The following is a 23,860-nucleotide window of genomic DNA, read 5'->3' on the forward strand; positions in this document are numbered from 1 at the left end:
CTCTTTGCCAAAGTGGGTGTAACTTAAACACTTATTTTTCCTATATGCATTTTTTTTTTTTTACATTGGCTTTAAGTTAACGTCAGTGTTTTGAGAGAGAGAGAGAGAGAGAGAGAGAGAGAGAGAGAGAGAGAGAGAGAGAGAGAGAGAGAGAGAGAGAGAGAAGAGAGTGTCTTCTGGGCATGCAAGAATCAAAAAGACAAAAAAGTGGGAGTTACCAAAAATAAAACCCATGCAAACCCTCAAGAATTTCCCGGTGACTTCAGATCCAAGGAGGTGGTCAGAGCTGCAGGAGCACAATTTAAACTGCAAGGCAACTTTCACTTGAAACTGTGGAGCTAGTTTAGCATTGGGAAAACACATCTCTTCCAAAACTTTTAAGTTCTTAGAAAACTTTTTTTTTTTTTGTTAGGCTAAGGGACATAACAGGCGGGTATAAAAGCTGGACAGTTTATGCACAGACAGCAAGAAAGCGCTTAGCATTTTAGAGTTTAGCTTGTTTACATTTTTAATTCGATATTTAGTAAACTGAAGTGAACGTTTCCTAATCTAAAATAAATATAATGAACGCGATAACCTGTGCATTATGAAACGGAATAATCTAACAGTTCAGCTCCCTCTTCTTCGCCTTTCTTTTTCTTGAAGAAATATTGCGATTCGTAAAAAAAAGTTTAGGGAGGTTTTGAGTGCAGGTGACTTTAATTAGAATTACATTTTGTTAAGAGTAATTGAAAACAGCTGCAATTTCAGATACATATTGGATAATTTTTGTTTTTTGTATGTTCGGATTAAGAATGGACCGATTGAGGATTTTAGTTCTAATGGTGTTAGTCACAATGCTGCTTGCAGTTTGTGACGCTCAAAGGGATTCTGGAGGAAGACTCGAGAGCACAGGTACACGAGATACCTGGAGCCAGGCGCGAGCCAGGAGTCAGGGCAATAATTATTCAGCTAGAGTGCATGGTGCAAGTCTGTATCGCACAAATGGTCCTGTTACATCCCGGGTATTTAACCCTTCACATTCTCATACCAACGGTTCTCATTCGGGAAGGGCAAATAATCCAGTACCAGCCCAGCAGAATAGAAATCTGCTGTCAAAGCAAGAAAGTAAACCTGCAGTCCCAGTGAAAAGCATCGTCCCTACGGCACCGCCAGTAAAGGATGCTTTACCCCAGGACAGTGGCGCTACCATAGCCAGGGAGGCAATCCCAGCATCACTGAAACAGCGAGTGGTGGCTTATTCCTCTCGGCTCAGAACCAGGCAGATTGCCAGACCGAACCCTGCTAACAATGGAGACTCCAAACAGAAGACTGCAGCACCTAGACGTCCTGTGGGGTAAGCATAAATAATAAAAAAAAGTCATTGCATTTTCCATACTGGGCAATCACGTTAAACTGGCATCGACTTGTACATGCAAATGTTGTTCCATTAAGTTGAAGCGTTCTTGTATTATTGCTATATGATTGCATGTTATTGGTTCATAGGTGAAGCTACTTTAGACCCCACTAGTGTGGTGCAGACACATTCAGTGTTTAAATGTGTTGAGGTTAAATACAGTTCTGCTTAAGCAGATGTGTATGTAACCTCTCACTCTTGCATTAGTACTGTCCTACAGTATGTAATACATAGATAACTATCTCTTACTAATATTTGCAGGTTTTTAAATACATTATTGCAGACACATTGTTTACAGCTGATCTATAAACACAGATGGCATATCTATTGACTGTTTATTAACATATAACTAAACTGGAATCAGTTGTTAATTGCATATCAATGAAATACTTATTTATGGCACTCAAAATAGGTAGCCAGATCCTACTGGTCTTCGCCTAAGGGCTTAAATACACTGAGCAGTGCTGAAATGTCAAAAGAATAACTGAATATAGTATAAATGAATACAAAAGAATACTATCTCATAGAACCATACAGTGCATTATGGACATTTAGTCAGCAACTTAGTAGCACTGTGTATATCCTTAGACTACCAGATGCCCCCCCCCCCCCACTCCCCCCCCCCCCCCCTCCACACACACACACACACCCCAAAATTGAGAATTACCCAGCAGTTACGGTAATAAGTGGGCACACACATTGACAACATTAGTTCTCAGTTAGTCATATGTTTAGTCTGAATCTGATTTCATTCATTCAAATGACCCAGACGCCGTTGATGTACACACATCTCAGGTACACTTTCACTCTTCAAATTGGTTTGTATGACACATTTCCTTTTATTATTGTGGTTGGCATCTGGACAATACCAATATCCTGACTCACTTAGCTCTCATTTCTACCCTCAGGGGGGCAGAAAGCTCCCTCTTGTACTGTTGTGTACTTTATGTATAGCAAAGACTGATTGAAACATGTTCGCTGATGACTAAAAGCATTTACTGTGCAGTAATGTTGCTGCAATATCCCACTGTATCCAGCCAACAGGATGCCGTGTACAGTAGTACTGTGGCAGAACGTTATTTGCAGGAATTAAACTAAAACAAATGTGACATCTGCACTGAATCTGGCTGGATATACCCCTTTTCATGAGATTTCTTAACAGTCTCTGTTTTCTGCCTCAAACGGTCACATTTTTTGGCTTCGTTCTTGAATTTGCCTCTGTCATTTTACCTACGGTATAAGGCATTTTAAACCAGGCTTTGTATGCTTGTGAGCCCAATGATGAAATCCTCCTTAAATCCCAAACCTTCACATTTGTACTTTACTGTGGATTACATTCCCCCCATTCTGGAGTCATTAGCACCTTAAGGCAGCAGTGTGGAGTAGTGGTTAGGGCTCTGGTCTCTTGACCGGAGGGTTGTGGGTTCAATTCCCAGTGGGGGACACTGCTGTTGTACCCTTGAGCAAGGTACTTTACCTAGATTGCTCCAGTAAAAACCCAACTGTATAAATGGGTAATTGTATGTAAAAATAATGTGATATCTGTATAATGTGAAATAATGTATAATGTGATATCTTGTACAATTGTAAGTCGCCCTGGATAAGGGCGTCTGCTAATAAATAATAATAATAATAAGCTTTGTTTTTCTTCAGAAAGGATCAGCCTATTTATTTCTTTTGGTTTTATGTTTGGATTGTACGTGGGTTTTTGCATTTTAATCCATTTTAATAGAAAAGTGCTTGTCAAAAATGTCACTTTCATGTGTGCTCAGTTATTCAGCCTTTTCCTAAGCTCCTTGACCGCGTCAATTCTTGTTTCACTTACTATTTTATTTAAACAGTTTACACCTGGCATGCATAACACAACTTATAGGGCTAAATAGCAATTGAAAACAACTTTAAAAAATACCTCTTACAGTTTAAGACAAAATCATTCTGCTTTTGATGTCTTAGAATATTCCTTTTAGAAAACTGTAGTCTAGCTTCTTGTATCTAGAATTCAATTCGGGTTATAATCGATTAGTACATAGGTCAGTGGTAAGAAATAGCCTGACACATTTGAATACTGCGTGAAGTGTTCACTCCTGTTTTATTTGATTCATTCTGCAACCATGGGTTTGTGTTCAACAAAACTGATATGGTTTTCCTGCTTTTCACATGGTTTTGATAAGGTGTTGACTTTTATCCTGAATGTTTCAGTGTAACTTGGATAAGTCCCAGCCCTGTCCATCTATTAAGGGATATAGATGGATTCAAAAATAAGCTCCCATCCTTACTTGATACATATTTTCAAAATTAACTGTATATAGTTTCTCCAGTGGCTGTATAATCAAATCATACTGTGTTTGGCTGTACAGGTTTAAAAAGCTGTGTTGTTGGTTGTTTATCAAAATGTTATAGAAAACAGTGCTTTGGGGTTGTTAGACATATCACATCCACATCTCTTGTGCATTTCTCACATGGGCTTTCTGAAATATAATCACATTTAATACTTAGCTGAAGCTAATGTTTGATTTTACAGCAGAACTTCAACATGCTTTCATTGCATTCCTAGGTTCTCTGCAGTGCCCCCTAGAGGCAACTGAAGGTTGTTATACTTCCCTTCTCTCCAACACTGCTTTGGGATATAAAAAAATGATAATTGTACTCCCCACAAGTCTAGTAGTTGCAGTGGCACGCCATTTTTATTGCGAGTTTAACATCACACCAGTGAAGTTATTTAGGTAAAGTGAAGTTGGCATTTACTGTAGTACAAGCGAGACCATAACAAGTGAAGAATTGGTATAAAAAAAATATCGAAATAAAGTGATTTGTAGATTCCTGTTTGAGAAACATCTGTTCTTTTTTTTCCTACTTTTTAGCACACCATTGCAGAAAGATTTAACATTACCTTTATCTTTATCGTCTAATAAAACGCAAAACTTTCATTCGAGTAAAACGGCCATGTGGATTTGGAATAAACCATCTGCTTGAAGTCTAACCATAATATCAACCTAGCATTGAAAACTAACAATCATTTAACCCTGCAGCATGCATTCAGCTAAAATTTACTGTAACCTTTAGCAGCTCAGGAAACCACAGAGGAAACAACTTTTCCAGATCTGTATACATTACGAAGAGAAATAAGCTGTGCCTAAAATAACCCCTTTATTCAAAAATTAATTGCCGGGGTTGAACGTTTTTATGGGTTTCATCTGGAGTTCAGAAGGTGTCTTTCAACATGGGGGGAAACTCTTAAGGGTTTGCATTCTTCTGATTATTGTTACATGAACAGAGAGCAAGGATTGAATAGGAGGCAGCCCAGTGGACTCGGTCTCGCCTCAGAGCCAAAAGGTCTGGTTTGCAAATTTTCAGGATCCCAAAGCATCTGTTCACGTTTGTGTTATGTATTTATTTACAGTCAAATCTAATTATAATAACTGATCAACTGACTATGTGAAACTTATTTTTACAGGTGCAATAGGCAGTTTTGTGGGATTCTGTCCTGTCCCCTGTTAGTCAGATGAGATGAGGTTAAGTGTTCTAAAATCACTTTTGCATTGCGGTTAAGACGCTTGCTTGCAGTGTGCAGGGTCGCCAGTTCATGCCCAGCCTCCTCCCTGTTACATAGGCTTATAGTGGTTTCCAACTCCTGGTGATTTAAGTTGGAGAATATGTAACGGTACATGCAGAGTTATAGAGGTCCTTCATACAGGTCTTACTTTTTCAATCATTTAACAGAGAGCCTAAATGAGACAAAATATAGCATCTTGTTCCCATGAGTGCCTTGAGGATTTGTACGCACACTGAAGTATAAACAGTTTTGCAACAATTCCATTAGACAAGCATTTTTCTTAACATGCGACTTTCAAAGTGTGAGCAAACTTCTCCCTGGTGGATATATTATTTTATTTTCAGGAGAAAGTTTTTCCAACTGATGGGTCCAAGATGGTGCTGTATCAAAGTTTGATTTGACTTGTAAGAAAATAGCGTCTTGGTATATTGAGTGAATAAGCAGATGCATCAGTCTTTCAAATAAGCAGGTGTCAAACCTGGTATCCTGTTTGGAACTCACTCCAGAATCATCACTTCCATTATGGTGAAAGGGTTTTGTTGGAGACAAGCCAATATCGCTCAGGCAAAAGCCTGTATAAATCTCTTTGAAAAGATTAATAGCAAAACGGATGTTTATTCAAGCCCTTCTACTTATTTAAGGGGTGCCGAAACAAAATAAATATATTATATATTTAAGAGTTTGGATCCTGGGCTTTGAGGCTCACTTCCTAAGCAAGTTCATAAGAGATCAACAGCTTTGCATGTGTGACAACGCTCTGATGAACAGACCAGATTGCTTTCAGGATTCATAGTTCAGAAGCCATTCATATTGGTAAGCAATGCTTCAATCTCTGCCACTGGTTTAAGGGAGCTACTGTACAAAGTATGAGGTCACTTTCCAATTGCTTGACTTCTGTTTACCACCTGTCTTCACCCCAGCTCTCCACTGTAGGTATTTCCATCTGTTTCAAATGAATGAATAGGGAGGGATAAGGTTAGATCCCTACCAGGTTAACCAGCACTTGTGCAGGATTTCACTCACTAAAATAACGTTAATGTACAGAACTGGTTTCGCCTTTGCATTGTGTCTGTATTGATGCAGGATTAATCGATTGCACTGTACTGTCCACTTTAAAATGCTGTTTTTACTGGGAACATGCATGGCGATTTGGTGGTTTATAAAATGTTCAGCGCTCATTGGGAAGGGAATTAAAAAATATGGTTGAAGGATTGCATGTTACAGTTTTAAACTTGTAACGGTTCATTGACTGTTTTGAGGAAAGACTTACTTTCTAATAGAACAGAAGTAATGTTCTATTCAATAATTTAACAGCAATGCAGCATCTTGTGTATAGCCTCAATAAACAACAGATGCAATACATAAGAGACAATGGATATTATGAAGTGCTGATAGTTAGATGCATGACTTCATATTTGTTGTAATTACTGTAAATCAGATTTGGTTAATTCATTTCTAGTAGGTATGTTCAGACTTGCCCATTGTAAATACAGTATTCTAGAAGCCTGGAGATTCTAGCCCATTGTAAATACAGTATTCTAGAAGCCTGCAGATTCTAGCCCATTGTAAATACAGTATTCTAGAAGCTTGAAGCCTGTGCAGATGTAGGAGGACCTGTCTTGAACCGTTGCTGAAGTGTTGTGTTCTTTGACTTCCCAGACCCAATGTGTGTGGAGGACGCTGCTGCACGGGATGGGCCATGGCTCCCAGCACAAATCGATGCATAAAACGTAAGTACCTGACTTTGAAAATCCCAGAAACACAAGCGCCTCTTGGGTACACGCTCTAGGCAGATCTTTTATTAAATAATAGTACAAATAAAATTACGGTAAATCATTAATCCTGTTGCTTCTGTAATGTATCTCTGAGCCATTAAAATAAAAAAAAAGAACTCTGACCTGACCACTGGTACTAGTATCCGTGTATAAATGATGTGTTGCAGAATAAGCATCTGTAACACAGGCTTCTGAGGCGGGATACTGAAATGACTGATGAAACCCGTTTTAGTCTGTCATAACTGCTATGTGAAGTTAAACTTTGTGACATCACAGCTGCCTGCCGCTACATGCCAAAATGCCAAAACAGTAGTGATCAGTTTTGCAAATGGGGAAAATAAAGAGCTCACTTCTTGACATTGCATAACTGTGTGTGAAACTTAAAACAAGCTGTTCTAGAGTACGAGGGAAATGTTCCGTGTGAAGGGAAAAGGGAATTCCAGTGCAAAGCAGTGCAGACCCAAGCCAGTGAGGATTTCTGTTGACTTTAATCTTGCCTTTCTTTTGAAAATGTAATGTGGTTCTTTTATATAATCTGTATCCGCTTATTTATAGCCTGGGGCAATTTGAATAAGGTCAAGTGCCAACTAATAAGACAAGATTCACTTTCAATTGGTTTCATTTAATCATTGTGTATTTATTGGGCCATTCAATGGATAAAATTAAAAATAATAATGTACCCGCCTATGGTCCAGTTTGCTGATTTCCATGGGATTTTATTGAATTCTTATTTTTCGAACTGCTTATAAAAGCATAGTAAAGTGTAGTAAAGCGTAGGAAAGCATTGTAAAGCCCTGAAAGGCATGGTAAATTATATAAAATAAACTGGAAAACTATGGGAAAGGCTTGGGAAAACTGCAAAAATACCTTTTTAAGAGAAAGTCCACATTTAAGATTCCTTTAACAAATAGAGGCTGGATCATTGACAGGGAAGTGTTTTTCTGAATGGGTGCAGTGAAAGGTTGTGCCAGCCAGTTGTGTTCACTTCTAACATTAGTGTCAAAATACCCATGAATCATCATTGATAAACAACATTGTGGTGGGAATGACCCCAATCCAGTTTAATCCAGCAATAAAGAGCCCCCCCCACGAACTGTGGTAATTTAGCAACAGATCTTCAGAAATACAGTACAGTGGTGCAGAGGTTTACATTTCAACAATCAAGTGTTGTATAAAATCAGACATTTCATCTTAAGTTATTTATTCATTTGCATATACTAACCATTATACCGTCATTAGTCTATGCATAAACAGTAATTCCCTTCAAAAAGCAATTTGGAAAAATCTGTTCAAATTGGGATTAAGTGTAAAGGATACGTGTTCATCATGGCCTATTGTTAGTTTCATAATCAGCCCGTCTAATGAACTGTGTCTTTGTGTGCCCATTTGAGTTCTTTTTAATTTTAAAAGAAATTCAGAAACACCCTGTAATACAAAGAGACGCTATTCTTGTTTCCTTATCTCTTTTGACGAGTTTAAAGCTACTAAGAAAATGATGCAGGATGAGATGCCAGATTGAAGTTCGTTTCAGGATATCATTTTTCATCGCTCCACCTAGCTCAAAGATGTAATAACCGAAAAGTATCAGCTAATAAAAAAAGCCTTGTGTTGTAAGAAGGCTTTGAACTGAGGGGCCAATTCATTCCTGTATCCTAAGGATACTTGGGTAGTGCTAATCGGAGGTGCCTGTTGCAGTTATTTTAGGTACTATAACTCATGTAGCTGATTTCCCGTTCGCTTTCTGATGAACTTTCAGGATGGCTTGAGTCATGCTAACTTTTCCTGAGGAAGCCAAATTCTCGCATCAGTATATATAATGAGCTGCCAGTATTATCTTCATTATGCATTAGTGTCTGTTAGAACTGACATTTTGTTTAAAAGGAACTGGAAAGGTTATGGTTAATTTAGATTGAAAGGCTTAAACTATTTCTCCTGCTCACATGATGTGAACGCAGGAGTTCTTACTGTGCAAGATTAAACAGGCTTGTCTTGTTTTAGCAGTTGTTTTCCCATAGTAGCTTCAACATATATACGATTTGCTTTGCAGGGCATTTATTCTAAATGAAGCATGGTTACCCACAATTACAATGGAAACGAAACCCTCTATTAGTTTTTGTAATGGTGGGGGGGCGGCGCGACTGTATCCTGGGGGGAGGGGGGGTGCAGACTGTATCCTGGGGGAGCTCAGACTGTATCCTGGGGGGGCGTTTGAAGGTTCAGGTTAAAAAATAAATAAATTACATCTTAACCTAGGCTATATCGTATAACAGGCAGATGCTTTATTTGGTCTTTATGGCTGTTTTGATTGGATCACCATTAATACTTACACCAATCAGAGGTTTGTATGCAGTACTGGTAGCGATCCCACCCTCTGTCAGTCTGGTATACAGAACAGATTAAAGAAGCGCTGGACAACAGAAATAATGTGTCAGATATCAAAGTGGATATGAGAATGGCAGTGATGAAGCCAATTTGCTTGAAAACATTAAATGTAGACTGGACATTTCCATCAATGGATTTAAAGAATGTGGAATTGATAATGCGATCAGAAACCCAGAGGCACTGTAAACTACCCCTGCTGCTGTAGTAGGAATGTTCTTTTTTATTTTTTTGTGTGTGTTTTATTTTATTTATTTATTTATTTATTTATTTTACAAGGGTTTAATTAACAGCCAAAATTGTTTGTGTCAGACTTGTTGAAAGTCTGTAACAAACTGGTTGATTGTTATTGTTGATACGTTGTAGATACGACTATTAATGCAGGCATCGTGCAGGTATCGCAAAGTCCAGAAACAAAACAAAACGTTAAAACGTTTTGCACCGTATAAAACTGTGCTGATTTTGCCAGTGCTTGCTAGTCTATTAACCAGTTTGAAATGATTTTGAAGCTTTCGTTTTGGCTTTATTGTTAAAGATTTCACACGTGGCAATACTGCCCTAGAATTACTGCATGGTAGTACTGTCATCGTTCCACTGTGTTATGTTGTGAACCATAGTTTTAAAACTGAGAGATAGCAAATGCTTATCGTAAAGTTTACTGGTTCTTAAAATGAAGGGCCATATAAGAATGATAAATACTGTAACTGATTAGAAGGCCTTCTTTGTTGTTCTCCAAGTTGCTGCAGTTAGTGTAGATGCTGTAATGAGTTACTGTAAATGAGACATATTTAATTAAGTAAACATTTATTAAATGTTTTTGGAATTAAAAGTATAAATGAAAAACTGACATGAAAAAATCCCCGAACATAGCAAATCTGCTGAATTTAATACCAGCCAAACTGTCCCGGTATACGCTATATATGAACTTAAAACAAATCTTTATGCTGACACCTCCAGGCATGTCAAGGTTTGTAGATGGCGCTGTGCATCGGACTGGTGCCTTTTAAGCTTGCATATTTTTGGTTGAAGTCCGCTGCCATCTGGTAATGTATGTTGTTTATCAGCTTACTAGGTGGTGTCCACAAGTGTTGGTCACAATCGGTAAACTATAATTTAAGTTTGCTCTTATTGCAGTGACCCCCCCAAAAAAACAAAACACAGCAGTGACATACAGAGAAGCCACAGGCATGTTGGAATTTTTACCAGTATATGTGTGTGGTGTGTGTGTGTGTGTGTGTGTGTGTGTGTGTGTGTGTGTGTGTGTGTGTGTGTGTTGGTGGGGGCAGGGCGGGGGAATGGCACCAAGTACCACAGACCACAGACAAGAAGATTTTGATTTTAAACTGCAAATGACACGAATGGGCTCTTAATGATAACCCCCCCAAAACATACACTTCAATACAAAGTCTTTTGCCTCTAAATCTTTGACCCCAAATCAGGACAAATGTAATTGCACATAAATGAGAATCTTATGTCTTGCACTCTGGCATTAAAACTAATGTGACTGGCAGGCATACAAGGGTAGGAAAACCCTTTAAAAGAAACTTAATGCACATGGCTCTGTTAGTGTTAAAAGAACTGTAGCTTTGATCTTTTATTTGTTTTTTAATCAAGTTTGCCTGTTGCATTTCCTCAATGTGTTTTCAAGTCTTTTTTTTTTAATATAATTGGATAATAAAAATATGCTCTCATACATAGGTGCTTTACAGCTACAGCACCATGACTAAATCTCTGTATTGGGATGTGGATTTGTTGTGACATTTGTAATGTTTCTTGCAGCGTGACTTCAGAACACCGTAGTGTAGTAGAGCCTGGAAACACCACAGTGACAAGGTTAGGAAATAAAATAGTGTGGTAAGCTTCAGTGCTTCAAATTTCGTGGCACTAAAGCACCTGGCCTGTTTGGATGTATTTACAGTAACACAGCTTTTTCATCTAAAATGCTCCTTCAAACAGAATAGTGATTTATCCAGGAAGAACTGAATTTGCAGAGTTTGAACGTCTTTTTTTTTTTTTTTTTAACCCCTTCAGTCCTGCCGGGACCTCAAGTTCTTATCTCGGTGCCATTTAGAGTTCTTAAAGTGCCGGTGGGACTTTATAGTCCCATTTACCAAAATATGTGTACAAAATATTCCTTCTCTTAATTGTGACTTCAATTCACATTCTTCAGCGTGACCAAATTATTTAATGACTGAAAGGATTATGGTAATATCAACAACAGCCTAACTAATGAAGAAATGAACTAATGAGGGCCCCTGCCATATTCTGAAGGCACTCAAATTAGGCAGTTGAGGTTTTTCATTGTATACCTGTCGTAAAACAAAATGGGGAAAACTTAAATGAAACAAGTAGACACATTTTGATGACTAAAGGCACTTGGCAAAACCTCTGTGTATTTTTTCAAGTTTTACTTGTTTTTAAGAAGACTGCAGTGAAGTTGATCAGTTAAGTAGATATAAGCACAGTTACTGTGCATTATTACTATAGGGATATCTGATCACAGTTACAATGAAGCTTTAGTCCAATTGCTGGATACGTTATTCTATTTTTCACATATTTTAAATGTTCACGATATTTCAGTTGCTTCCAAGTGAATATCAGCATTCATGCTTCCAGTTGTTGTTGATTTAAACTTTTTGGCACCAACTCTGCTTGTGTCAGGCATTCTCATGACATTATTATTATTATTATTATATTTATTATTATTATTATTATTATTATTATTATTATTATTATTATTATTATTATTATTATTAGTATTATTAGTGGGTGTTTCCAAAGATGAGCTGCTGATTTTGTGGTATTCTCTGTATAATCTCTAAATAAATAAGCCTAGAAATAAGACTGAATCCTCTTTTCAACCGGAACTGTTGAAACAAACCACTAAATAAATAACAAAGTCTGCCACAATGATCAAACACTACATTAATAAACATTCCCATCTCTAAACCTACCACCTAATTGATTTAAATGATTGTTTGTTTTCTTTTTTTATGCCAAATGTAATCACTTGCAGGTACTTGATTGAAATAATGTCAAGTAACGTATGAAGCTGTATAGGCGGCTGATCCTTAACCAGTAGCTTTTCTTGCGTACCTCTGGTTCCTTTCAGTTGAACTTTTTGGACAGGTTTGACAATAAAACTGCAGCCTTTCTGGCACCCAGGAAGTTAGCAGTCATTACGAATACCTGTATATACTCTTTACTCGGCATGTCCTGTATTTAGGACAATACCAACAGCATATTGGGCTTAATGTATCCAGCACCAATAATGCCTGAAAATCCCCAAATCTTCACATCATGGTATAAGGGTGCTGTAATCCTGCTGCACAACTCAGAAAATGTAAGTGAAATGGAGAAGGAGATGCTTATTGACTTTTTGTAAAATCACATTGTAATGTACATTTTTCAGAATGTGGTGTGAGGAAAATGTGAAAAACATTGACCACAGTATATTAGTAGGTAGTTAGTAAGACTGGCATAAAGGTTAGCAATAATGCAAATTTGTCATGCTCACTCTCCTGCTCAAAAAAGGGGCTTAATAACTTGGCAGATGTAGGTACTGCTTGAAGGAAAAAACGTTTAGAGCAGCCTGGAATGATGAGAAGTGATAATAAAGTGTAGCTTGATTTAATAATATGCGCTAGATATCCTGAGGAGTCTAAGATTCCAGAGCTCTGTATAATAGATCACGTTTGGCACATGCTGGTGCTCTTAAAGAATTGAAGGTTCCACAGCCAAATTAAATAAAATAGGATATCTACGTATACAGTATTATTTTTTGGAAACACAGGAAGGAAATTTACAATAATGTTTTTTCTTTAAAACATAAATAGATACATTCATAAACTTATATGGTACTGCTTAAATACTACCACCATAAAGGGTGTAAGTTCTAGTTTGTTGAACGTTGAGAAAATAATGTGGTGCCGCCTTCTAATTTCAAAAACAGAATGCTAAGCATTTTCTCTACAATATGACGAAAACAATATGAAGCATATTGCAATGTGGTGTAGGACAGCTAAAATATGTTTTAATTACAGTTTTATTACCCATACTGTTTTGTAATTTAGACCCCACAATACAGCACAACAAGCATGCTGTTTTATGTGCAGCTAAATGAAGAAAGGCAACAATTAACATTGTATCTGACGTCAGCATTTCTGAATTGATTTACCCTGTAGCTGACCGATGATGCCACAAGAAAGAAAATTACAGTCTATAAAAAAAACAGATCAAAGATCCCTTTTATATGAAAGGAAGTACAGTATTTCTCAAGCTTTCTTAGACAGTCCCATATCAAGTTGAATAAAGTTGCTTTTTGATTGCATTCCAGCTTTCTTTGGCCTGCTGGGCTGCTTAGGGCCCCCTTCCAACCTTAAAATAACTTTTTCATGCATCAAGTCTGCTTCAGCTTCCAAATGAAAATCTTACCCTGTTTCAGAATTCCTTCTTAATTTGATCATATTCATACTGTTATTGGAAAAAGATTTAAACCTTCCACTTTGGAGACACCGTTCGTAATCTTGTACTGTATGTTTAGGTTTACATGCCAAATGTGCCTCCAAGTTCTTTGTTACAATTTCTTAAATTAGGTAACGTCATATGCAGAAAATATTAATATTAATGTGAAACCTGTAAACCACATGCAGAGGGAGCCGCTTCTAATCTAAACCAATGGCTTCCCTTGTGAACACTCTAGTTGTGTTTACTGGTGCCTGAAGGTTAGAATAGTCTTTAGTGTTTGGCTATATTGTTCACTATACGGCAGCTACCTGGACAATTGTGGTATGTTTCCTGGATCTCTTGAGATACAAAGTCTAATGACCACTGAAGCGTTCTGTACACCCCCCAAGACATTGGTGTGACAAGGCCAGGATAACAGGACCCTGGAGAACAGCTAAGAGCACGAGCGGTTAGTAGTTCAGAGATGTAACTCAACCTGACATTTGGGAGAGCTTTAAAGGCCATTGGAGGGACCTTGTAATCAATACAAGACCGTAGCAGGAGCCAATGTAATTGAGCTAAGGCTGAGGTAATGGGTTGGATGTGCCCAGTGTGGGTTATGATCCTTGAAGCTGCTTTTTAAACCAGCTGTAATCTGTCAGCGATATACAAAGTTCAACCGGCATATAGTACAACATATTGAAAACTGGCAAGAGACAACCCAGATCACTTCCAACTGTGACATCAAGTAGCTTCCGATCACTGTTCTGTGATAGTGAATATATTAGTCAGGGCGATTGGAAAGGGGAAGCAAACCTGTTCATGACATTTCCACATTTACTTTTAGAACAGAGTCTTATATGCCATGCTTGTTTTGATCACCTGCAAATTTAGTTTATTCTAATTTATTTTGATTTTATACGTCAAGCCTTCTGCTGTGATGGTTTTCCATTTGCGTCACTTGAATTCCAAGAGGTTGACACCCATGTTTAAAACATTACTCAAAGACATTCACAGTTTTGAACATATCCATGTCATATTTGATTTATTCTACCAAAATGCCGTGTGGTTTAACATATGGAGATGGTTTTTAATCGTTGAGTGTAAATATTTGAAACTCCCATAGTTTTCGGCTTTACCTAATGCAGAAATATTTTTATAAAAAGATCGTTAAACAGCGATACGAGACACAAGGTATAGATTGCACAATGAGGTTGATTGTTCCATGACCTGCAAATAACACATTTTCACATGGAACACTTTTCTTTATCTCCATAGGCCCAATTTTGCTAAATGCAGCATGTCATGCTGTATATCAATTACTCTCTAAAGGTCTTCTACTAATATATGGAAGTTGTTTTGAAATGTATGTACTGGTTTCAAAGCATTTGTGTTTTGGTGAATTGTTACTTTACATAGACCACATGCTACTCCTTACAGAAATGCGCTATACTCTACTTGGTTAAAGCATAAGAAAGTCTAGGACATAATAGTGAAAGCATGGTAAAGCACTTTCTAAGCATTTAATGTATATTGTGTCAATGTGTCAAAAGATAATTAACGAACTAGCCAAACAGCACAAGAAAAACAAAGCAGACTTGACACATTATTCTCCCTTAATTCGTTAGTCTTTTATGAAAGTAAATTTTAAAAAGCTGTGTGCTGTACCCAAGAAACAAAAATATCACAACCTCAAACTGAACTGTGGAACATTCAGTAAATGTTGTGAATAATAAAGATTAAAAAAAAAACATTTTTAAAGAAATAGACTCCTAGGTGATATCATAGTCTACCAAAAAGGTGAAATAAATGTGTGTTGTGTTGAAGAGCCGTAAAATAAATCATATTATACATTTTGTCAGATATTAAAGTTCAATTTGTTTTTTATTCTATTTGAATTTCAAGCTGTTTTTTAGTTTTGAAAATGTTTAGTAAAGGTATTTAGGGATTGTTCCCAGCATTCTTAAACTGGGACTTCATTTGATTGTAATGCCATGCTCCTTCTCAATAAAGCAATTAAACTAGATTTTCTATCGCAATGGTTCTAATGTGGTCTCTTCAGCCTAGGGAAATGGAAATAGAGATTTTATAAAAAAATATATATTTTGCATAAAAAAGTATCTATTAGACAAATGCTTCAATCATGCATCTTTCCTTGCTGAAACATTCCCCAACTGGACATGAAGCTTCTTCAGTTTCAGTCAGTCATTGATTACAGATATATTACACCTGAACTCTAATTGGATATAATTGACCAATGCTGCAAAATGATATTACAATGAATAAAACGTACAAAGCAGCTATTGAAGTGAATGTTATATCTATGACGCACCACAGGAAACAGACGAATTGAAATCGGAGCAATGTAAAGCAGACAGTTGAATGAGGCTATTGTGAAAGTGAAACGGGATACGCAATTCTAAATTCAGTAGAAAAAAAATGTCATAAGCCTGTAGTGCGCCACAAAAATATTCTTAATATCAATTCAGTAAAATATTCATTGCTGACACTCACAGGTTTTGCATCAATCCTAATCTCAGAATAGCATGTGAAATTGTGTCTGAAATGGAGTTTGAAAAAACTAAGTGGATGATGTTTAAACACAGGTTTGAGCTTAATGAGGCTCTTGGGTAGTCAAACATAAATGGCGCGGGGGGGGGGGGGGGGGGGTCATTTGTGAACCTGAATGAAGAGAACATTTAAGGGAGTTCTTAATGGACTTTGCATTAACGTTCTTCATTAACCTCCAAAATCCGCAAGCACTTGTATTCGAGTGCCCTACAGACATGGGGGCTTTTTTAGAAAACGGCTAGCATTGTTGATCATGTGGGCTCCTACAACCACTGCATTGTAGCCATATGAGGATGCATCAGGGGGTCAAAGATGATAAATAAAGATAGAGACGCCCAGGCTGAGAAAATAAATACATGGGACAATCATTGACAGCTTATACGGTATAGACAACCTCCACATAAAACGAGGTGCCCAGGGGGCTGCCCTCCATTTATCTTGTCTGCTCTCATTAAAAAAGAGAAGGCGTATAAACTATTTTAATGCTCTAAACAGCAGTGGTCTGAATAAACCTGCTCTCATCAGTGGTGTTTGATAAAAAGACTCCTTCAGCAATATAGAAATCTTCAGAGGTGGGGGTGGGGGGGTGTGACTGCCAGGGAGCAATGGTGTAAACTGTGTAGGTGGAATACAGTAAGAAAAGGCATGGTAGAAAGAAAAGCAAGCATATACTGTAGCATATTCCACAGTGGTACCTGAGGTAGAACCCGTTGTATTGAAGAATTTCCATACCTGTGCAAAAAACACTCGACCCAGGCAAAATATACTTAGAACAATATAGATTTTAGAACAAAAGTCAAGTGTTCCCTGTTTAGCTGCATTTATTATAGCAGAAGAGGAGCCAGAGTTTGTGCTCTGCCAAGGGGAAATTACTTTTCTAGATTAGCCAGTTGCTTGCTATAAATGTTGATTTGCTGGAGTTATTTGGAAATGGATGGGTGTATGAGCCGAAGATGCTTTCATTGATGATGGTTTCCGTTTTATATGGTCTTGTAATACCACAGCTGATGGTTTGGCTTAATGTATAATGCAGGCTTTGAGGAGCTTGTTAAGGAAGTTTTACAGGGCTTGCAAACTAGTGTGACGTGCAGCTGTCGCTGATTTGTTCAGGACTGTTACCCTGAAATGAAAGACCTCTCTCCCAACCACAGGCCACCTTGTTTTGAGAGCTGCACATTCATCCTGGATATATAATATAATGGAGGTAATTGAAAAGCTTTGCAACAATTCATTTCTTAAAAAAAAAAAAGGAAAAGCGTGTCTTTGATCATCAGTGTTTTCTTCTGTTTCTTTCCTGCCTGCCTCTCCTGCCTTTTTATATCACGTCAAAAGAGACCCCCGTGATTCCAACTGCCCCACCTGGGTGGGCATCGTCCTGGCTTTCAAAAAACGTGTTGTTTGTTATAAATTATTTTCTGTAGGTAAAAACTGGAAGGCTGCAATGTAGTGTATTACATGCAAGTTGTAGTGTAGTTTGTATAAATGAATCCTGCTATAGGAAACACACATCAGAAAGCCCTGCTGCACTGGTAGGCTAAGCTCCTTAAAGCTGCTCCAACACAAGTTTCTTTCCAGGAACCAATGGAATACACAGATGCTTTGCAAGCTCTGGTTATAATAATGTTGTAATTACATCTTGACTAGCAAACATCGCTTACTGACTGCAATGCACTGCTATTAAACACATGTCATATCCTATAGACAAGATAGGTTTGTTTATTAAATGTTATGGTTATGCCATACCAGATGTTTTTATTGTTCCTCCTAACGTCTTCCAAAAGAGGAAGCTCAGCTGGTTTTATCATAAAGTTGTATTATAAACTCTTGGAATAGAAGCCAACAATGAAATGATGGATTGCATGCATGCATAAAGAGATTTGGAAGAATATGTGCGCTCTACTCGCTTGTATTTCGCACAGGACTGTGGGTGCAAAAAAAAAAAATATCACAGCCACAATTGCTGGAAACGTTGCAGGTAGAAGTAAATATTTTAACTGCACCAGAAAGAAAAACAAAAGGAAGCAAGTTTATTTCTGCACTGTTTTCTTCTGCTGTAAATGTTCAGCATCTGTGTCAATAAAAAATAAGAGACGGTTAAAATGCCACTGCCTTGGGCAAACCAGGACTGTTAGTTTTAGCACAGAAAGATGTGACCTGATTTATAGTGTATTGGGATCACATGAAAGCCTTCCCAGGGTGTCATCCAGGAGATATGTGAATTGAAAAAGCCTTCTGGGATAAGGACTTCCTTTTAAAGAGCATTTCATGGCACAGGGCAGCAGGCAACTCGCAAACAAGGTTACTGTTTTACAATCATACACCAAATGAAAGTACTGTGAACACAACACCCAGGAGCATTTCATTAAAATAGAATACATTTATAATTGTAGCTGACCATGTATAAACCTATATGTATGGTTTTAATTCGAGGTTGGCACTGGTACCCGAAAAACCCGAGTTTTAAATTACTCGACCCGACCCGACCATTATTAATTTGAGAAGCGCGGGTCTGGCTGGTGTAATAGACAATGTTAAAACAAGCTTTGCATGATGCCTTTTCTCAACTGACAGGATATCAATGTTTTACACAAAACAATAACACACATTATTATTATTATTATTTTGATGTTTCCAGTGCTGTAACAGGTTGCACACATCTACAGATCTGAAGGGACTAAATGTATGTGTACTATATAATATTTAAATATGTATCATGCACTTAAAACATTAATATATGTGATTTTATTTTTATTATTATTATTTTTTTTAATCATTACCCGAAAAAGTCCCGGGTTTCAGGGTGTTTTTCACGACGGGTACCTGGTTCCGATTTTCTACCCGTGCCAACTTCTAGTTTTAATATATTTTACTGGGATTTGGCTTATATACTTTAGTGTTCTTTCTTCCACTGATATGAAAATGTACATTTTGTACCTACATAAGAAAAGGCTAATTTTAAACCCAACCATTTCTACCAACTCAATTATTTATCAGTTCCATCTGGTCATATGGCACTGGTATAAATCATTGTTATAGCATAAATATCCAGTTATGGACGTTGATCTACAGTAGTAAATGCCTAAACGTTTAATAAAAGTGCAATCTGTTGTATTTTAAGGGGGTCATTTTCTTTGATTTCCAGCTGATTGCAACCCACCTTGCCAGAACAGGGGCTCCTGCAGCCGACCCCAGACCTGTGTTTGTCGCTCTGGGTTCCAGGGCTCCAGGTGTGAAGAGAGGGCCCCCGAGCAGGTATATGTCCTAGATGGCTCATCTAGGGTCTATCAGCCCATCCGTCCCGCCACATCCTCATCAGACAGGAGAAAAACAGGAAATACCCAGAGAAGGAACGTCACAAGGAGTCAGACTGAGAGCACTGCCCAGGCTTCCAGACGACAGCCTGTGTCCGCAGGCCAAGGGCCTTCCACGTAAGTAAATTACCTTTTTTTTTCATGGGAACAAGCAATCTTAGCTTTGATTAATTGCGTTTTCAACCCAAGGGAAAAAAAATCAATTGAAAGGTCTGTTTTTTATAACAGTGTGGAGAAAATTGGACTGGAATCATACAAAACATCATCTGACCTTGGAAAATTGCTTTGCTTGGAGGTTACAAAGAAACATTCTGTAAGCACTAAATACAGAGGCTTAAGTCACAGGTATTAAACACAGAAATTACAGTGGATGACTCAAAACAACCCCACGGTCTGAACTCTGAACATAAGGGTATTTATGCTTTAGTTAATCCAAATGTAGCCAACTTAGGGCCTGGATGGTTAAAAAACAAAGAAAGACTTTATCCCCCTGATGGCTCGCTTTCAACTTTTTGTTTTTAATCTCATACTGGTATATTTCCTTCCTATGGTGAGGCATGTGCAATATACAAGGTCTGTAGACTATTCGGCTACTACGTCTGCCAGTCAAGTACGGTAAACTATGGGTACTCGCTTGAAACAGAGGGAAACACTGAGAGTTTGTCCCAGTTGACATCAACTGGAAACAACGTCAATCCAACATATTCTACGTTTCCTAGAGTCAAAGCCTCAAAGTTGACAGGCATGTTCTTACTGGTAAATGAAAATGCACCATTGCCTATCTGGTGTCTGTTGCGAGTTTCTGTAATACTGGGCTGAAGGTTGGTTTTATTCAGGTGGTATGTTTTGAAGTGTTTGAAGTTATGGATGAATTCTGAGCAGCCCCCCCCCCCCCCCCGTATAATTACTCCAGCAGCCTTTTTCATTGCCGATGCAGTATGCCATTGATGTCGATTCCTCTGCAAGCTTTTGACCATTGTCCACTTCTTCTCTAACACAGAACATGAAGGTCTTTGAGTTTGCTCAAGTCGGCTTTTAATATAACAGTGTTGGCTCTGAAAGATCCAGTAAATAAGTTGTGGGATTCAGCTGTGTTTTGATTAGACCGGCCAAGACCCGCACGTACAAGCAGGGTGTCAGGCATTTCCTATGAACATGCCCAGGATGCAGGCCCTCTGACCTCTCACTTCTGACAGTTCTTGCCACTTTTACGCAGAGATAAGCTGATGAAGTGCATCCTGGGAGGAGCAGGAGATGAGGTCATGGAGACCTGGTGAGGAAGATGGCTCACAGCTGCGGGGCCTCTGCTTCTCGCTGGCAATCATTAACCACCCCAAGTTAAGTGGTTGTGATGGCCCTGTGGCAGGCTCTACTGCACACTGGGAAGGTTATGGGGGGGGGGATGGGGGGGATGGGGGGGCGGGGGGAACCCTGGCTGTTCCGAGGTGAGATGTTACTAAGAATTGAAATATTTGTTTAACAAGAGAGTTTCGCAGGGAGTGTTTTTTAACCTTTATGATCCTTTTTCTCCCTGGTGGTCCACCCTGCTGTTTCCGGACGAAGTGTGCACAGTTATCCCTGCAGAACATTTTTTATGAGAAGAGACAGTAATGTAATGCGTACGGTTACATGTCTTCCTATGAGATCAGGATTGTTTAATTTTTGAAAGCCACACAGCAACACAGCACCTGTGTTATGAGTTTAAATGGGAATGTACAGCTAGGGGTTATGGGCTGTGAGTGATGACCTGAGTTAATTCTCCATGCTAATTTTTGTTTTAGCCAGATCAACTTTCTTCCACTTTGTGGACAGGTCTAGGTTGAGTGAGCTGTGGCTAAAGTCAAAGCCCACAATCTTCTAATCCAAAAAGTGTGTTATTGACAAATTCAGTTATATTCTTGGTGGGCTTATACTTTTTACCCATGCATCTCCTAGAAGAAATGTAATGAATGAATTGGATCTTATCTTGTAGTTCTTTTTAAATTGTACTTGCGTTGAATTGGTTCCTGGATTCAATAAATTAACTACTGCTTTACAGAGCCTATCAAGAAGCTACTTGCTCTTGTATCGTAACATTGAAGATCCACATGTTGTGATTTTCATTGGTTTTGATCTCACAGAAGTAAGCTAAGTACGTCAAAGTGGACTAACACAGACAACTGAGACAAATCTGGTAAATATTTTTCTTATATAACAATCAAACTAGTATTTTTAATGCCAAACCCCAATTACAATATCCTGACTACGGTACACAGCAGCAGAGCACATGTCTTTTCCAATAACAGTACAATGTCAGAAGTCAGAAGTGGTTAAAGAAATGTTAAACACAAAACCACATCGAATGTGTCTGCCTTATAGCGAGTCATGGGTACTATTGTAATGAGATTGGACAGCAGGTGCTGTTTATCTGTAGAAACTGTAAATAATTACACAGAACCCTTTGGAAATATGCACAGAACAAGACAACACTAAAACATGTAGAGCAATGCTTTACTTATTGCCTAAATCTTGTATGTGATTCATTGCTTTTCTTATTCGATGGGATGTTATATGATTGATCCGATAAGTTAAGCAAATATCCCTGGAGTGTTTGTGGAAACTGACGGGAAGCTGCAGAAACAGCACGATGTCTCAAATATCAGGGGCTAATTCCAGAGACTGGCTCCTCCATCGCCAGGAGTGCAGGAGCAATTTGAGGTCAGGGAGGAACTTGAATAGAGTGCCAAGCCCAAATTAACAAGTAAGTGACGCAGCCGCTGAGCAGATTAGAGGGATCCTGCTGCTTTATCCCCCACCTCAAAGCTTCAGTTAACCCAGACCTTAAAGAGAGAAAGTAAGAGTAAATGTCCTGAACGCTTTTAGTAACACTGTTTTGTTCCACTAGAATCTCAGGTCCTGATTTTGGTGTTTCTGTTTGAAGTACGTGGCCGAGCTGTGCCACTACAATAATACCTTGGAGGCCAGTCACTATTTTTCCTAAGCATAGCCAGTTTCAGAGGCCTTGTGTCGGTTCCAGTGGACATCTTATACATCTTGCTTCCTGTTTTACTGGTTCAGGGTCATGCAGTTGACAATGACTGACCTGTAATCAGAATCCATGTTAAATTTTATTCCCCAATTCTTGGCTCTCGCCAGTTGGCCACTGTTTCAATATTCTTTTACCATAGTACAGTATACTGCATCTAGTAAAGCGCTTTGTGATGGTGGTCCACTATGAAAGGTGCTATATAACATGAAGATTGATTGAAAGATTGATATACCAGAGTACATACAGGAGGAGATGCATCATTTCTATGGATGGTGAAGGCAAATCCCCCCCCCCACCCCCACCTCCAAATTTGTTTACTTAAGGCTTGGGATAAATTCAAGTTTAGATTTTTCATGGAATCCATGCTGCATGAATTTTTCAAGACAAATCTGTCACATGACAGCAAGCTCATCTTGTCTCTTGAGATGGAATAAGGTCTAGAGAACAGTGGTGAAGTCAAGCCAGAATGCTGTTCCAGTGCTATCTTCTGTAGGCAGCTGTGCTGTAGTTGCATAATAGGCAAGCTAAGTCACATGACTGGCATCTATCGCACAACTGTCTGATTCAAGATGGAGAGAGACACTTTGGAAATACTTGTAGAAATAAGATAAATGCATTGCCTGTAATATCTGTTTCTAGAAGTTCAGTGTACAAATAAAATGTGAATTTGTATTTGAATTCTTGTTTAAGCGAATTAATATTTTAGTGGTGTTCTGGTACCTTCAGATTTTACATCCCAACAGTGGGTCAAAACCATTGTCTGAGCCAGTATTTAAACTACTTTGTTGAATCTGATCCTTGCGCTGAACAAATATGATGCTGTTCAAGGTTTTGCCAGCACACTGAACTAATCTTGTCTTTCCTGGCTCCTGGCAGTGTAAACTCTATAGTGGACCCCTTAATATCTTAGTCCTGTCTTTTCTTGTTTTTTAACATAGCTCTTTGCTACATCAGTTACTTAATAGGGTCCAGTCTTAGCATGTGCAGTTTGCCTTTTGGATATCTCCCAGTATTGCAAATGAGAAGCTTTTAACGTGACGCTTTCCCCCCCTATCATTAAAATTCCTTCCCTAGAGGGGCTAATAGCCAGCTCACATTGAAACAATGCTTGAATAATTCAGCTTGCATTGTCCCATTCTAAAGCAGAGCAATTTTACTGTGCAGATCGCTTTGAGGGGATCTACATGGTAATTGCATATGAAAAGCACTGTACATGTGAAATTAGATGTTTTTTTTTTGTTTTACGGTGAGAACTCAGTGCATTTTTGGATGACAATGTAGCTGGCATGTCTATTTTTGTTATAATGGGAAAAGCAGTAGGCCTCTTTTTAGGGGAGGTGGGAAAACCAGAGCTTGAGATAATAACCCTGGCCAGTAAAGCCAGCACGAGCTGCTTAACAA

At 38.4% G+C, this 23,860-nt stretch overlaps 1 protein-coding gene across 1 annotated transcript in view; it reads left to right on the forward strand.

The window, feature by feature from the left end:
- The first annotated feature begins 231 nt into the window (after positions 1-231).
- LOC117417276 (latent-transforming growth factor beta-binding protein 2-like) overlaps positions 232-23,860 on the forward strand; it is a 97,261-nt gene continuing 73,632 nt past the window's right edge. Inside the window, exons 1-3 of the mRNA XM_058991857.1 lie at positions 232-1,336; positions 6,609-6,679; positions 19,263-19,548. Coding sequence (XP_058847840.1) covers positions 780-1,336; positions 6,609-6,679; positions 19,263-19,548 — 914 coding nt within the window. The 5' untranslated portion in view covers positions 232-779. The remainder of the gene's footprint in view (positions 1,337-6,608; positions 6,680-19,262; positions 19,549-23,860) is intronic.

Source organism: Acipenser ruthenus, chromosome 18 (genome assembly GCF_902713425.1).
Source record: "Acipenser ruthenus chromosome 18, fAciRut3.2 maternal haplotype, whole genome shotgun sequence".
Taxonomy (NCBI): Eukaryota; Metazoa; Chordata; class Actinopteri; order Acipenseriformes; family Acipenseridae; genus Acipenser; species Acipenser ruthenus.